This window comes from Chiloscyllium plagiosum, unplaced genomic scaffold (genome assembly GCF_037043375.1).
Source record: "Chiloscyllium plagiosum isolate Xiang-an unplaced genomic scaffold, Cpla_swu_hap1 HiC_scaffold_24, whole genome shotgun sequence".
NCBI lineage: Eukaryota > Metazoa > Chordata > Chondrichthyes > Orectolobiformes > Hemiscylliidae > Chiloscyllium > Chiloscyllium plagiosum.
In genome coordinates this window covers 20,730,796-20,745,870 of record NW_028270162.1, presented here as the reverse complement: position 1 = coordinate 20,745,870, position 15,075 = coordinate 20,730,796, and the positions used below count along the sequence as shown (strand labels likewise).

General features: G+C 43.6%; 1 protein-coding gene across 2 annotated transcripts in view; it reads right to left on the bottom strand.

Moving 5' to 3' along the window:
- The window catches only part of LOC122562601 (P2X purinoceptor 2-like), a 75,416-nt gene extending 62,631 nt beyond the window's left edge, over positions 1–12,785 (bottom strand). Inside the window, exons 1-3 of one of the 2 annotated variants that reach the window (XM_043715580.2) lie at positions 12,580–12,785; positions 7,351–7,498; positions 5,921–5,992 (exon numbers count right to left, since the gene is read on the bottom strand). In XM_043715580.2, coding sequence (XP_043571515.1) covers positions 5,921–5,992; positions 7,351–7,498; positions 12,580–12,719 — 360 coding nt within the window. In that variant the 5' untranslated portion in view covers positions 12,720–12,785. The remainder of the gene's footprint in view (positions 1–5,920; positions 5,993–7,350; positions 7,499–12,579) is intronic. The other variant, XM_043715575.2, reaches the window with a different exon arrangement.
- Between the last annotated feature and the right edge of the window lie 2,290 nt (positions 12,786–15,075).

Below are 15,075 nucleotides of genomic sequence, written 5' to 3'. Positions count from 1 at the left end.
TTGTACGAGGGGGCATAACTGTAAATTGAGGGGTGATAGATTTAAGACAGATGTCAGAGGCAGATTCTTTATTCAGAGAGTGGTAAGGATATGGAATGCCCTGCTTGCCAATGTAGTTGACTCAGCCAGATTATGGGCATTTAAACAATCCTTTGATAAGCACATGGATGATAATGAGACAGTATGGGGGATGGGCTTAGATTAATTCACAGGTCGGCACAACATCGAGGACTGAAGGGGCTGTTCTGCGCTGTATTGTTTTATGTTCTATATTTCTAAGTCAGGATGGTAACTGGCTTGGAGGGGAACTTGAAATTGGTGATGTTCCTACGTAGATGTTGCCCTTGTCCTTCTAGATGGAAGTGATCATGGATTTGGAAGGTGCTGTCTGAGGGTCTTTAGTGAATTTCTGCATTGTGTCATGTAGATAGCACACACTGCTGCTACTGGATGTGGTGCCAATTAAGTGGGCTACTTTATCCTGGATGGTGTTAACCTTCTTGAGTGTTGTTGGAGCTGCACCCATCCAGGCAAGTGGGGAATATTCCATCACACTCCTGACTTGTGCCTTGTAGATGGGGGACAGGTTTTGAGGAGTCAGGAGGTAAGTTATTCATTGCAGTATTCCTAGCTTCTGACTTACTCTTGTAGACGCTGTGTTTATGTGATGAGTCTAGTTGAGTTTCTGGTCAATGATATTCCCAGGATGTTGATAGTGCGGGATTCCGTGATGGTAACATCATTGAATGTCAAGGGACAGTGGTTAGATTGTCTGTTATTCATGATGGTCATTGCCTGGCACTTCTGTAGTATTGGTCAGCCTAAACCTGGATATTGTCTAGTTCTTGTTGCATTTGCACATGGATTGCATCAGTGTCCGAGGTGTCACGAATGGTGCTGAACACTGTGCAGTTATTAGCAAACATCCCCAATTCTGAGCTTTTGATGGAGGGAAGGTCATTGATGAAGCAGCTGAAGGTGGTTAAACCTAGAACATTAACCTGAGGAACTCCAGCAGAGATGTCCTGGAGTTGAGATGACTGACCTCCAACAATCATGGCCATTTTCCTACATGTTAGGTACGTCTCTAACCATCAGAGAGTTTGCCCCCTGATATCCATTGTTTCCAGTTTTGCCAGGGCTTCTCAATGCCACACTTGGTCAAATGCAGTCTTGATGTCAAGAGCTGTCACTCTCACCTGAACTCTGGGATTTGTCCATGTTTGAACCAAGGCTGTAATGAGGTCAGGAGTTGAGTGGTCCTGATGAACCCCAAACTGGGTGTCACTGAGCAAGTTATTGCTGAGCAGATGCTGCTTCTTAGCACTATTGATGAGACCTTCTATCCCTTTACTGATGATCGAGAGTAGACTGATGGAGTGGAAATTGTCTCGGTTGGCTTTGTCCTGCTTTTTGTGTACAGGACATACCAGGGCAATTTTCTATATCGTCGGGTAGATGCCAGTATTGTAAATGTACTGGAATAGCTTGGCTCAGGGAGTGGCAAGTTCTGAAGCACGAGTCTTCAGTACTATTGCAGGAATGTTCAGTGCCTGTAGCCTTTGCAGTATCCAGTGCCTCCAACCATTACTTGATACCAAGTGGAGTGAATCAAATTGGCTGAAGACTGGTATCCATAAAGCAGGGGACTACTGGAGGAGTCGAAGTTAGATCATCTACTCGGCATTTCTGGCTGAAGATTGCTGTGAAAGCTTTAGCCTTACCTTTTACAGTGATGTGCTGGGCTCTTCCATCATTGAGGATGGAGGTATTTGTTGAGACTCTTCCTCTCGTCTGTTATTTAATTGTCTACCGCCATTCTCGACTAGATCTAGCAGGACTGCAGAGCTTAGATCTCAACCTTTGGCAGTCAGATCACTCAGCTCTGTCTATCACTTGCTGCTTATACTGTTTGGCGGCTTCATCAGAATGACACCTCATCTTCAGGTAGGCCTGCTGTTGCTCTTGGCATGCCCTCTTACACTCGCTATTGAACTAGAGTTGATCTCCTTGCTTGATGGTAATGGTTGAATGGGGAATATGCCAGGCCATGAGATTACAGATTATGATGGAATACAGTTCTGCTGCTATGGATGGCCCATAGGACCTTATGGATGCCCAGTCTTGGGTTGCTACGTGTGATCAAAGTCTGTCCCATAAAGCACTGTGATAGTGCCACACAACACGATAGAGGTTATTCTCAATATGAAGGCTGGACTATATCTTCACAAGGAATGGACAGTGATCGCTCTTACCGATACTGTCATGGACAGATTAGATTACATTACATTACAGTGTGGAAACAGGCCCTTCAGCCCAACAAGTCCACACCGACCCACCGAAGCGCAACCCACCCATACCCCTACATTTGCCCCTTACCTAACACTACAGGCAATTTAGCATGGCCAATTCACCTGACCTGCACATCTTTGGACTGTGGGAGGAAACCGGAGCACCCGGAGGAAACCCACGCAGACACGGGGAGAACGTGCAAACTCCACACAGTCAGTCGCCTGAGGCGGGAACTGAACCCAGGTCTACAGGCGCTGTGAGGCAGCAGTGCTAACCACTGTGCCACCGTGCCGCCTCGTCCTTACCAATCTGCATGCATCTGCAGCCGGCAGATTGGTAAGGACGAGGTCAAGTATGTTTTTTCCTCTTGTTGGTTCCCTCACTACTCGCTGCGAACTCAGTCTAGAGCAGGCAAGCAGGAGGCTGGAAGAACACAGCAAGCCAAGCTACATCAGGTGGTGAAGAAGTCAACATTGCAGACGTAACCCTCCTTCAGGGCTGGGGATGGGTTTAAAGGGAGCTGCAGATAAAGGAGATGCTGTTGGGGCGTGGAGTGATGTTTTGGTGGGGGTGGGGGCACGGGGTGGTGAGGTAGAAATAGGTGAACACAGGTTGAGGGTCCAATCTGGTTGGTTGATGGGAGGTAAGAATCTGGCTGGTGGCTGGAAGGAAGGATCAGTTAGAGGAATGGAAGGGAGGGGGAGGGGCTGAATAGGGAGTCAGGGGATTGGAAGGGAGGTGATTTGAAATTGGAGAACTCAATGTTGAGTCCTCTGAGCTGTAGGCCGCCCAGATGGAGGAGGAGCTGTTGTTCCTCCAATTTGCAGTCTGATTCATTGTGGAAATGGAGGAGGCCGGGATGGTCATGTTGGAAAGGGAGTGGGAAGGGGAATTAAAATGGGCAGTGACTGGGAGGTTAGGTCAGCCCCTGCGGGTCTGGCTGTGATGCTCGGTGAAACATGCCCTGAGTTTATGTTTGGTCAACCGATGTAGAGAAAACCATATCAGGAGCACCTAATGCAATAAACCAGGTTGGAGGAGAGGCAGGTGTACCTCTGTCTCACCTGGAAGGACTGTTTGGGGCCCTGGATGGAGATGAGGGGTTGGTGTACTGGCAGGTTTTGCATCTTTTCTGGTTGCAGGAGAAGGTATCTGGGGGTTCAGGGGGTGGTTGGGGAGAGTGGCACAAACCAAGGACTGATAAACGGAAAGGTCCTTGCAGAAGGTGGAGAGAGGTGGGATGGGGAAGATGTTCTTGGTGGTGGGGTCTAGTTTGAGTTTGCAAAACAAAAGTGTTTAAAGGATGATATGTTGGATGCGGAGACTGATGGGGTGGTAGGGGAAGACATGGGGGCCCCTGTCTTTATTGTGTTTGGAGCAGGAGGAGTTGAAGGGGAGTTATGGGAAATGGAGGTAGTGCAGTCTGGATAACAGAGGGAGGAAAAGCATGTTGCTCAAAATAGTTGGGCATCTGGGATGCTCAGGAGAGGAATGTCTCCTCATCTGAGTAGATGTGGCGGAGGTGGAGAAATTGGGAGAACGGAATGGAGTTCTTGCAATACACTGAGTGGGAGGTGGTGTAGTTCAGGTAGATGTGAGAGTCTATGGGTTTATAGTAACATCCATATGGAGACTGTCAGGGGAGATAGAAGTGGAGAGGTCACGAAAGGGAGGGAGGTGTCACAGATGGACCAAGTGAATTAGAGGGTAAGGTGGAAGTTGTGGGCGAAGTTGATGAACTGCTCCAGTTCAGCCTGGGTGCAGGATGCAGCACCGATGCAGTCATCAATGTAACAGGGGAAGAGTTGGGGCACAGTGCCGGTGTAGGTATTGAAGAGGGACTGTTCTACGTAGCCAACAAATAGGCAGTCATAGCTGGGGCTCAACCACATGCCCACAGCCATCATCTGGATTTGGAGAAATTGGGAGGAGTAAAGGAAAAGTTAGGGGTGAGGACTAGTTCAGCGAGGCGGAGGAGGGTATTGGTGGAGGGGGACCGATGGCTCTGTTGGAGAGGAACAAGCTGAGGGCCTGAAGGGACCAACCTGACCTCCCAGTCACCACCCATTTTAATTCCTCTTCCCAGTTCCTTTCAAACACGGCCATCCTTGGCCTACTCCATTGCCACAATGAATCAGACCGCAGATTGGAGGAACAACACCTCATTTTCTGCCTGGGCAGCCTACGGCCCAGAGGACTCAACATTGAGTTCTCCAATTTCAAATAACCTCCCTTCCCATCCCCTGACTCCCTATCCTGCCCCACCCCCTCCCTTTCATTCCTCTGACTGACCCTTACTTCCAGCCACCAGCCAGATTCATTCCTCCCATTAACCATCCAGGTCGTATCCTTTACCTGTGTTCACTGATCCTCACATCAGCACTCTGCTCCCAACGCCCTCTTATCTGCAGTTCCCCTTACTCCCATCCCCAGTCCTGAAGGAGGGTTACATCTGAAACATTGACTTCTCCACTTCCTGATGCTGCCTGGCTTGCTGTCGACCTTGGATTGCAGTATCTGCAGTTTTCTTATGTCTCTAACAGACCCAGTCAAGCAGCTATGTCCTTTAGGACCTGAACAGCTCAGTCATACTGCTGCTAAGTCACTCTTGGTGGTGCAGATTGAAATCCCCCACCCAGAGTACATTTTGTGCCCTTCAATGCTTCTTCTGAATGTTGTTCAACACGGAGGAGTACTGATTCATCAGCTGAGGTAGAACCGTACGTAGTAAACAGCAGGAGGTTTCCTTGCCCAAGTTTAACCTGAAGCCATGAGACTTCATGGGGTCTGCAGTCAATGTTGAGAACACCCAGAGAACACCCTCCTGACTGTATAACACAGTCTGTTTAATACAGGGAGTTTGACTTGTTGGGTGGATGAACTTAGATCAGTACGTGGGAATATGACATTATTACAATTGCTGAGACATAGTTGAAGGAAGAACAAGACTGGCAGCTCAACATTTCAGGTTATAGAAGTTTCAGGCAGGATGAATGGGGTGGGGGGAGCAAGAAAAGGAGGCGGGACTATAGCATATTGATAAAGGAAACCATCACAGCAGTAATGAGGGTGGATGTCTCAGAAGGGTCTTAAACGAGCTTAGAACTAAAAAAAAGGGTGTGATTACTGTACTGTAAACCCAGCAAAGTCATGGAGAGATAGAGCAATAGCTATGTACAAAAATCATAGAAAGGCATGAGAGAAAAGGGTTAAAGTTGGAGGGGACTTCAACTATGCTCACATTAACAGAGATTGCCTTTGTGTGAAAGAATGAGACGGGTGTAATTTTTAAAGTGCATCCAGGACAGTGCCCGAAATGTTAATTCTCCTGCTCCTTGGATGCAGACTGGCCTGCTCTGCTTTCCCAGCACCACACTCTTGACTCTAACCTCCAACATCTGCAGTCCTCACTTTCTCCCAGTATGTAGATAGCCAAACTAGCGATGGAGCAGTGCTCAACCCAATCCTAGCGAATCCAGCGGTTGAAAATTCAGCCGTTGAGTATTTTGAGAATAGGGACTGTAACTGTAAGTTTCAAAGCCAATATGTAAAGGGACAAGGACAGTGTATACGTGAAGTGTCTAAACTGGTGGAAGGCTGATTTCAATATCATTAGACAGGATCTTACCTCAGGACAGTACTGCAGCTTCTGCAATGGTGTGGTTATGGTTCGTACAGTAACACTGAAAATATCACGACCCTAGAATTAAAAAAAAGGTGAGAAATACAGTCAACAGTTCAAGGTAGTTGGGAGGAATTAGAGTTCTACAAGAGTAGTTTGGAAATCACAAGAATTTCATCAGGAGACAAGGACTCATTCAATACAGGTGAGGGAATAAGTCACTTTACTCTGTTAAACGAAGGTTTTGTTAACTAGTAGGGTGTGATAAGCCATGTGGATGGTATGTGTTCCTTTGTCATGAAGCTTACAACATACAAATGACATAAATCAAGACAAAAATATTCCTGTGAAAATTATCAGTGTAGCTGTTAGCCTTGGTTCGGCGATGGCTTGCTTCAGGTCTTGAGCACATACTCCAGAGTAGTAGTTCAATGCACTACCGAAAGATTATTGCAGTGACAGAAATGGATCAATTTTGATATTGTACAAGTGGATGGGGTAAAGCTGGGCTCTGACTGAGCATGTGACAATTGTTTGTGATCAAACTTACTTTGTTTAATCAATTGCAAAGTCTCACGTAGCAATATAAAAAATGCATTCAATATCAATTTTTTCCTTCATGTAAAATACTCTGAATGATCATTATGTATCGCCATTCCAGCCTGAGGTTACTGGAAGTAATACGGGTCTTCCACATATCACCTCTTTGAGAAGGCCAAATTAAACATCAATAATAGTGCAGCAGAAAGCCCTCACCAGAATAAAGAACCTCAGGCAGAAGTTCCAGTTACTGAGTAAGAGCTACTGGCCAGTGGGTAGTGCCACTCGGACACTATACCCTCCCAAATCATGGGATTGTCAATGGACATATGTCAGTGATGTCAGGAAGGGGGATTTAGCAGCAAGGGCGGGGGGGGTGTAGGTTGGTGGAGGGGGGTGTGGGAGGTGATGAAGCTCTGTCATTAACAGTGTTTGTTTTTGAGGTATCCATCATAGCCAGTCTCCTGCCCATCACTGAGTGAATTCCAGTGATGACAGCATGTGGAAAGGAACAGGTGTAATCAGGCAGAGAATGGGAAGATGGTGTGATCGCCACATTCCCATATGATTAAATGTCGCCTGCCCAGCAAACCTGCCGTGAGAAGTGGGGGCATGGGCAAGGCATTCAATTTGGCCCAAAGCTCCTGGGCAAAGCAGAGAATAATGTCATCACAGATTCCTGCCCCTGATCTATCACACAACTGGAAGTTCACACCCACTGAAGGCAGTGGCTTTCGCTTATTTTCTCAATATTTGAGAGTCATTCCAGTACAAAGCATCTGGCTGACACATGCAAACTAGACACTTGAGAACACCAAAGACATGGAAGTGCCCATAGGAATGTAACCCTGCAAGATTTGATTCCTTCAGTGGAAAGAATACCGTCCAGGCCCTACCTCTGGTGGATGAACATACTCTACCACATCCCATATTTTCACTCCCAGGGATGAATTTGACATTGCAATTCCTTTCATCTTGGTGATGACAGAACTCTCTGGAGCATTCTCTCTTTCTTGGTATGATTTTTGAATTATAAAAACGTACCTGCACAAATCAAAAACACAAATTATTAATTCTCTTAGGTTAACCAAGCTCACAGCAGTGTATGGAGGCTATTTCATTTTTCTCTCCTGTTGGTGACTGAAAAGCTTTAGCTAAGTTAATTTAATACTGGCTATTCTTGACACCTTCAAAAGAGGTCTTCATTTGTTCCTGTCTCACAGAATGAATTGTTCTGTTGCATCTTTCAGTCAGTGGAGCACATATTAACATTAGGGAATGCCAGTTTACTTTTGTCTTTCCTACCACACAGTGATAGAACTAGATGCAATCACCACGTGGACCCTTTTGCAGCAATTTTACTTTCCTTGGCTTTAAATCTATTTCACTTTAAAGATAATTAAAACTAAAAGCTTCATTTGGAGTAAACTTGGCAAAGGTGTTTGGATGCACATTCCACACACAATGCAGTCAATTTTGCATCCATAAAGTTTTCAGTTTGCTATTACTATTACCCTCCCTTCTTTAAAATAAGTCACCATGAAATTGTGTTCTAGAACACAACTAGCACAAAGGGTTCTGCAACAGAACTCAGTAGAGAGGTAGGCTCAAAAATACAAAGATCCACTGAAATGAATAAATGCAACTAAATGTTTGAATTGGGTCTTGTGATGTGAATTAATTCTTTCAACATCTGGGAGTGGCATTTGCCACTTCTCCTTGAAAGCTGAGCAGACACCCTCTTACATGCACAGGAGCCTTTATCCAACTTTCTGCCTGTTTTGGGTGTGTATATTGAGAGTCCATTCAAGGACCTGCCAGGAAATTGGGTTTGGTGAATAACTAAGTGTATCAGAGTTCCAAAAGCCAACTTTTAAGTAAGGACTGTGCAGCTAGCAGTTTAAAATATTCTCCAGTATTTACAAAGTATAGCAGGCATGAAATTATATGAAGCAATCTGTTACAACCCAAAGGGGTCAATGGCAAAAACAAAAAGGGGATGTTGAGGGACAACTTTGCCTGCCCCAAGGAAACACTGTGCTAGCTGTGGTGGATGACTGCAGTTCTTGCTGCAGGAAGCAACATTACTCTGTGACAAGTCCCCTGGAGAAGCACAGCCACATTATGAACCTCTCCTTAGAGAATGATTTTACCCCCAGAGTTGGAGTGTCTAATACTAAGGGCATGCATTTAAGGTGAGAGGGGAGAGTTCAAATGAAATGTGAGGGACAAGCTTTTTTTTTTAAACACAGGTAGGTGGCTGGAATGCACTGCTAGGGTGGCGATGGAGGAGGATGCAGATACAAAAAGGGGAAATTTAAAGACTTTTAGATAAGTAAATTTGTATGTAATAAGTGGAGGGATATGGACCAAGAGCAGGCAGAAGGGATTAGTTCAATTTGGAGTCATGTTCAGCACAACATTGTGGACTAAAGGGCACATTCCTGTAACTGTCCTATGTTCTAAACTCTGCTGGAAGCTGAACGAATCCTAGAAGTTTGCCTCTGCCTATTTTCTCTCTATGCAGCTATATCTTTGTTTCCCCCATGCTTCTACTGTCTCCCCTCCTTCTGCTCAATTGTTGCACAGACATGAAGAAACATTGTTAGAAACCCTTTTTAAAAAATCAGAACTTTTCACAGCTGAACTAAAAACATTGAGTTTGGTTTAAAAAATAACTAAAACATCTCCCTAAACCATCTAATACATTATATAATGAGCAACTAGCATCCCTGTTAATGTTGCTAGAAACGATGATGGCCAATTGCTGGTTACAATGACCGATTGATAGATTGTCAATAAGCTGCCCATTAATCAACAGCTGCTGCAACTGTGAGAGGGCTCCTAACCCATTTTAAAACCAATCTTTGAAGTTGTTAATGCATGACTTTGGTGCGATTGCACTGCAGAGATCAAAGTGCTGCTAGTTTTACCTGCATTAAACAAACATTTTCTCTTTTATTTGCTGGTTCCACTACCACTTTCTTCACCTCTTCACCTCGAAACCTTCAATCAGTAACACATATCCATACATAAATAGCAATTATTTTTCTGTTATTTAACGAAGTGTCTTGGGATATTTTAACACATCCAAGATGCTGTAAGTATTCAAATAGGGTAATAGTGCAAATATTTTTAGGGAAATAGACAAATAGGTTGGAAAAATGTTTTAAAAAGGTAAACTGAACTCTGGGAGTTATTTCTTCTGAAGGAAAGAGTTAAGAAACAGAGACATTATGCACACTTGTATGGAATCTTGATTAGACCACACAGTACTGTGCATAGCTCTAGTCTTTGCATCATATAAAAAGGTATTGACATACTGGAGAATGGGTAAAAACAGAAAAGGCAACGATGATACCAGTTCTAACTTTTCAAGTTTACTAAGGGGCCTTAACAGGCTAGGACTGTTTCCTTCAATCGTATGAAGACTGGGGATTGGATCAAAAAAGTCTTTGAGACAATGAATAGGGTGGTGGTACAAAACCGTGCTTTCAATGTAGGGGAGATCAAAAGTAGAATTCAGAGAAGTAATGGTATTGACAGGACTGCTGCCAAAAACTGTCAGACACAGGTACCTTACATTCTGTTTCATTATGATGAGTTTGGCAGAAGCTGAATATAAATAAGTGGCTCCATAAATATGTAACTCCTACAACTTATTCAAACTCTTGGCTGGATTTTAAACTCCACTACACCTTCACAGTCCGGTTGTAGAAAATCGTGATAGCAAAATGGGAAATAAAAATATTAGCCAAATTAAAACTGGCCATACCTTATCAAGCAATGCCCAATAGAAGTAGCTACTTTGTGGTAAATCGAACAAGCTGCAATTAGAGTCAGAGTTCAGAGACAAACAGATCCTTCCGTCTAACTAATCCATGCTGACCAGACATCTCAATCTGACCCAGGCCCATATCACTCTAAATCTTTCCTATTCATATACCCGTCCAGATGTTTAGTTTGTGTTTGCAGCGATTTACCATTTTGACCAAGGTTACTCTGTCTTAGGTGTGAAAAAGCAAGCTCTGCCTAATGTGATCTAGCATCAAAACTAAAAATCACGCAGCACCAGGTTATAGTCCAACAGTTTTAATTGGAAGCACACTAGCTTTCGGAGCGACGCTCCTTCATGAGGTGATAGTGGAGGGCTCAATCGTAACACAGAATTTATAGCAAAAATTTACAGTGTGATGTAACTGAAGTTATACATTGAAAAATTGATTTTCTGTTAAGCCTTTCATCTGTTAGAATACAATGATAGTTTCACTTCTTTCATGTGTAAATCACAAAACCTTGTTTTTAAAGTTGCATTCTCGGGTTAGCTGTTAACAATGGTGATAGCTAGACAATATATTGAAGGTATTGGCCCCGTGTTCTCTGTCTATGCCATGATGTTTAGATTGATTCTAATCTAAAAAGTGAGATAACAGAGTTTTACATAAATTCATGCAGTTTTTGAGCAAAGTACAATGTAACTCTGCAAGTACAAATTCACCCCACAAAATATATGTGTGCATGTGGGTCTTTGTCTGTCTGTGTGTGTGTGTCTGTCTGGGGTGGGGTTGTGAGTGTGAGAAAGTGTGTGTGTGTGTGTGTGTAGTGAGTGCAGAGTGTCTTAAGTCTGTGAGGGGGTGCATGTGTGAGTGTGGGAATGTGTGTGTCTATAAGGGTATGTGTGGGTGTCTGTGTGTGCGTCTGTGTGTACCTGTGTCCATGTGTGTATGTGAGAGTGTGTGTGTGTGTAGGAATATCTGTGTGTGTTTAGTGCAATGGTGATCACCTGTAATGTGACATGAACCCAAGGTCCCGGTTGAGGCCCTCCCTATGGGTACCGAACTTAGTTATCAGCCTCTGCTCGGCCACTTTTCTCTGCTGCCTGTCCCGAAGTCCACCTTGGAGGATGGTCACCCGAAGGTCCGAGGCTGAATGTCCTGGACCACTGAAATGTTCCCCAGCTGGGAGGGAACCCTCCTATTCCCCAACTGGGAGGGAACCCTCCTTTCTCACACTCACAACCCCACCCCAGACAGACACACACACACAGACAGACAAAGACTCACATGCACACATATATTTTGTGGGGTGAATTTGTACTTGCAGAGTTACATTGTACTTTGCTCAAAAACTGCATGCATTCATGTAAAACTCTGTTATCTCACTTTTTAGATTAGAATCAATCTAAACATCAGGTCATAGACAGAGAACACAGGGGGCCAACACCTTCAACATATTGTCTAGCTATCACCATTGTTAACAGCTAACCCGAGAATGCAACTTTTAAAAAAAGGGTTTTGTGATTTACACATGAAAGAAGTGAAACTATCACTGTATTCTAATAGATGAAAGGCTTAACAGAAAATCAATTTTTCAATGTATAATTTCAGTTACATCACACTGTAAATTTTTGCTATAAATTGTGTGTTAGGATTGAGCCCTCCACTACCACCTGATGAAGGAGCGTTGCTCCGAAAGCTAGTGTGCTTCCAATTAAACCTGTTGGACTATAACCTGGTGTTGTGTGATTTTTAACTTTGTACACCCCAGTCCAACACCGGCATCTCCAAATCATAGCATCAGAACAGCTTTCTACTCCAGCGTGTTGGCAATATTTCATACGCTTCACAGGAGCCGACGCGATTCTTTTTAAACAGAACGAGACTTCGCTTTGATACATTTTTTTTGGGAGGGGGGTGAAGCTCGCGAAATCCAAATATTTATCCTGAACTACATATGCTCGAGTTAATCTTGAACGTTACTATTAATCCCGAAGTTTACAAATCAAAGAGCTGACACTCGGCTCCCGGAGTTGAAACAGCAGAGACTGTTTCAATCTGAAAGTCAATCCGGTTTGAGAAAAGATCCTCAGTGTTAAAGAAATCAGAAATCGAGAAACAACTCCTGCAATTGGCGAGGATTTGAAATTATTCAGTGACAAGTTTAACGCAGGCTTCGGTTTAAGAAAACATATCAAACCAATCGTTAATTGCCTCCACACAAAATCTCAAAACCGACGATTCAAAAATCAAACTCATGGACGCAAAATAAACATTGTGTGGTATCTTGGAATTAGTGTATTCGCCCCAACATTTATAATAATAGCCTCAACTTTGGGATGTACTTACACAGCAAAGTATAAAATGATAAGTAGTTGGATAATTCTGTAAATTATTCCTAAAGTTCGGTTTTTAACCACCACAACTTTGGGAGTTTCATAATCCCAGAATTCTGCCCAGCACAGCGCACACGATTCCCTGTAGCCCATCCTTCGGAAATCTCGGCTCCGGAGAGACAGTCAGATGGAGCTGGGTTGGTTCAGCTTTGCCGCCCTGCCCTCTTGCTGTTCGCTTTTGGTGGTTCTCTGCCCGATGTTAAACATCTTCCTCCCATCCCGTCCCCGCCACTCACAGAACAGCGACACCTTCAGCATTCCGGCCATTCCCGAACGATCACAATAGCCGAGGGGCGTTTCGTTTTCCAGACAATCACCACCAGGAACTCTGCTTCTTTTCCGTAGCAATTCCAGAATTCTCTCCTTGGTTTGCCCTATTTCATTCTTAGTTCTCCCGTCTTAGCCATTTCCTGCTTTCAGCTTGTCTTCGCTTTCTCCTCCGGTAACTTAAAGTGATTCGCTGAATCCATTTCAACCACCTCAAATAGCCCATGAGATGACCTATTAGTTTCGCGGGATTGCTTATAATCGATTACATTGAATTTACAAAGACACTGGATTTGTAATCAAGGTAACGCAGGTCAGGTTCCGGGGACATGGGTTTGAATCCAATCTCGGTACAATTCAATTTTTAAAAATCTGGAATTAAAAGCTGGGAGAAAGTGAGGACTACATATGCTTGAAATCAGAGTCGAGAGTGTGGTGCTGGAAAAGCACAGCTAGTCCTGGAAATCAGAGTCGAGAGTGGTGCTGGAAAAGCATAGCAAGCCAGCCAGCATCTGAGAAGCAGGTCTGGCACATTCCAAGGTCCAGGACTACATGTTGAGGGACGCGCTGAAGCTTTGGGTAGCTGCCGCCAAGGCGCGGTGGGGAAAGACCACCGTGTAATGGCTGCCTGCCTAAGAAGAACAGGGGACCCACTCAGCAATCAGGCCCCGCTGACGCCTCGGCTAAATATATGGATGGTAAACATACAGACCCGTATATACAAATGATTAATTCCAATCTCTGTATGTAAAGAAATAGAATGTATACGTGCGTATGGCACCACCAATTGTACAGATCAAAATATTTTATGAATAAAGTAAATTTAAAAATCCAAGGAACAGGAGAATCGACATTTTGATCAGGAATGATGAAGTGCTTATGCTCCAAACGTTGACTCTCCTGCTCCTCGGATGATGCCTGACAGGCTGTGTTTTTCCAGCACTCCACCTTTTGACTCTGGAAATAAAAGCTTAGTGATAATCATGAAATATTTGTAGATAGAAAAAAAACTGGTGGTTCACTAATGTCTTTTAGAGAAGGAAATTGCTGACGTTACCTGGTCTGGCTTTCAGGTGACACCAGACCCACAGCAATGTGGCTGACTCTCAACTGCCAGGAAACAGCCAAAGCCACTTAGTGTTATCAACTGCTAAAGATCTCTGAAAAAGAAATAAACCAGACGGAACACTTGGCAATGACTAAGGCAACAGAAATTACAATGACAAACACACCTTATTGATCCTGCAAGGTCATCTTCCCAACATCTAGGGGATAGTGCCAAGAGTGACAAGTGTAATTGTTAATAATTGAGAAGATGCATTGTTTAAAAGACAACAATGATGAAGCACTGCCTGGAATTAGGCTTAGCGCTGTAGAAGAACAGAAGATTTTGGGTGTTTAAGTTCATAAGGCTGCATCTCCCATTGATTATGGTTATTAAATAAATGAAATTCAAAATTTTAGCACAACAGCTGTAGATGTAAAAGCCAAGAGTTAACAAAACCTTAATAAGACATCAGTTTGAATAATGTGTACAGTATATTTGGGTGTCAATTTCTGGATGGGAGTTTAGGCAATAGAAAAAGATCTGTGCATCTTTAATGAAAGGACCCATCAGCTAAAGAAATGGCATTCCACCTTTTGGTTTGGCTCAATGGTAGTTCAACAATTTCAGGCTTCAATCTCTGCCCCAATTATTTTCTTCTCTTTTGTAGGTTTGTGGGGTTTAAGTCTCTATTTCCAATGTCTTTGTTTTCAGGTAGCATCTGTTCTTCATTCTGGCATTCACTCGTCCTCTGAATGCAATTTTTTTGTTGTTTCTGTACTTGCCCCAGTCCTTTTGGCTTTATCCCCTCAACTCCTTTATTATTTAATCTCCCCTAGCTTCCACACTGTCATGGATTTTCCATTTTATCCTCCGTTTCAGTTGCATAAAATTGATCATATTTTCCAGGTTTGATGAAAGGTCATTGATCTTAAAATTATGTCTGCTTCACTCTCTACTGATATTGCTTGACCCGCTGAGTAATTCTTATATTTTCTGTTTTTTTCCCCTTTAGGATGCTGCTTGGTATTACAAAGATTTTCTTTAAAACAATGCAGCTTAAGGCAGGATCAGATAGAAATGTTTACCGTTATGGAAAGGATGGGATGGAACAAACAAATAGATGATCTCCAATAG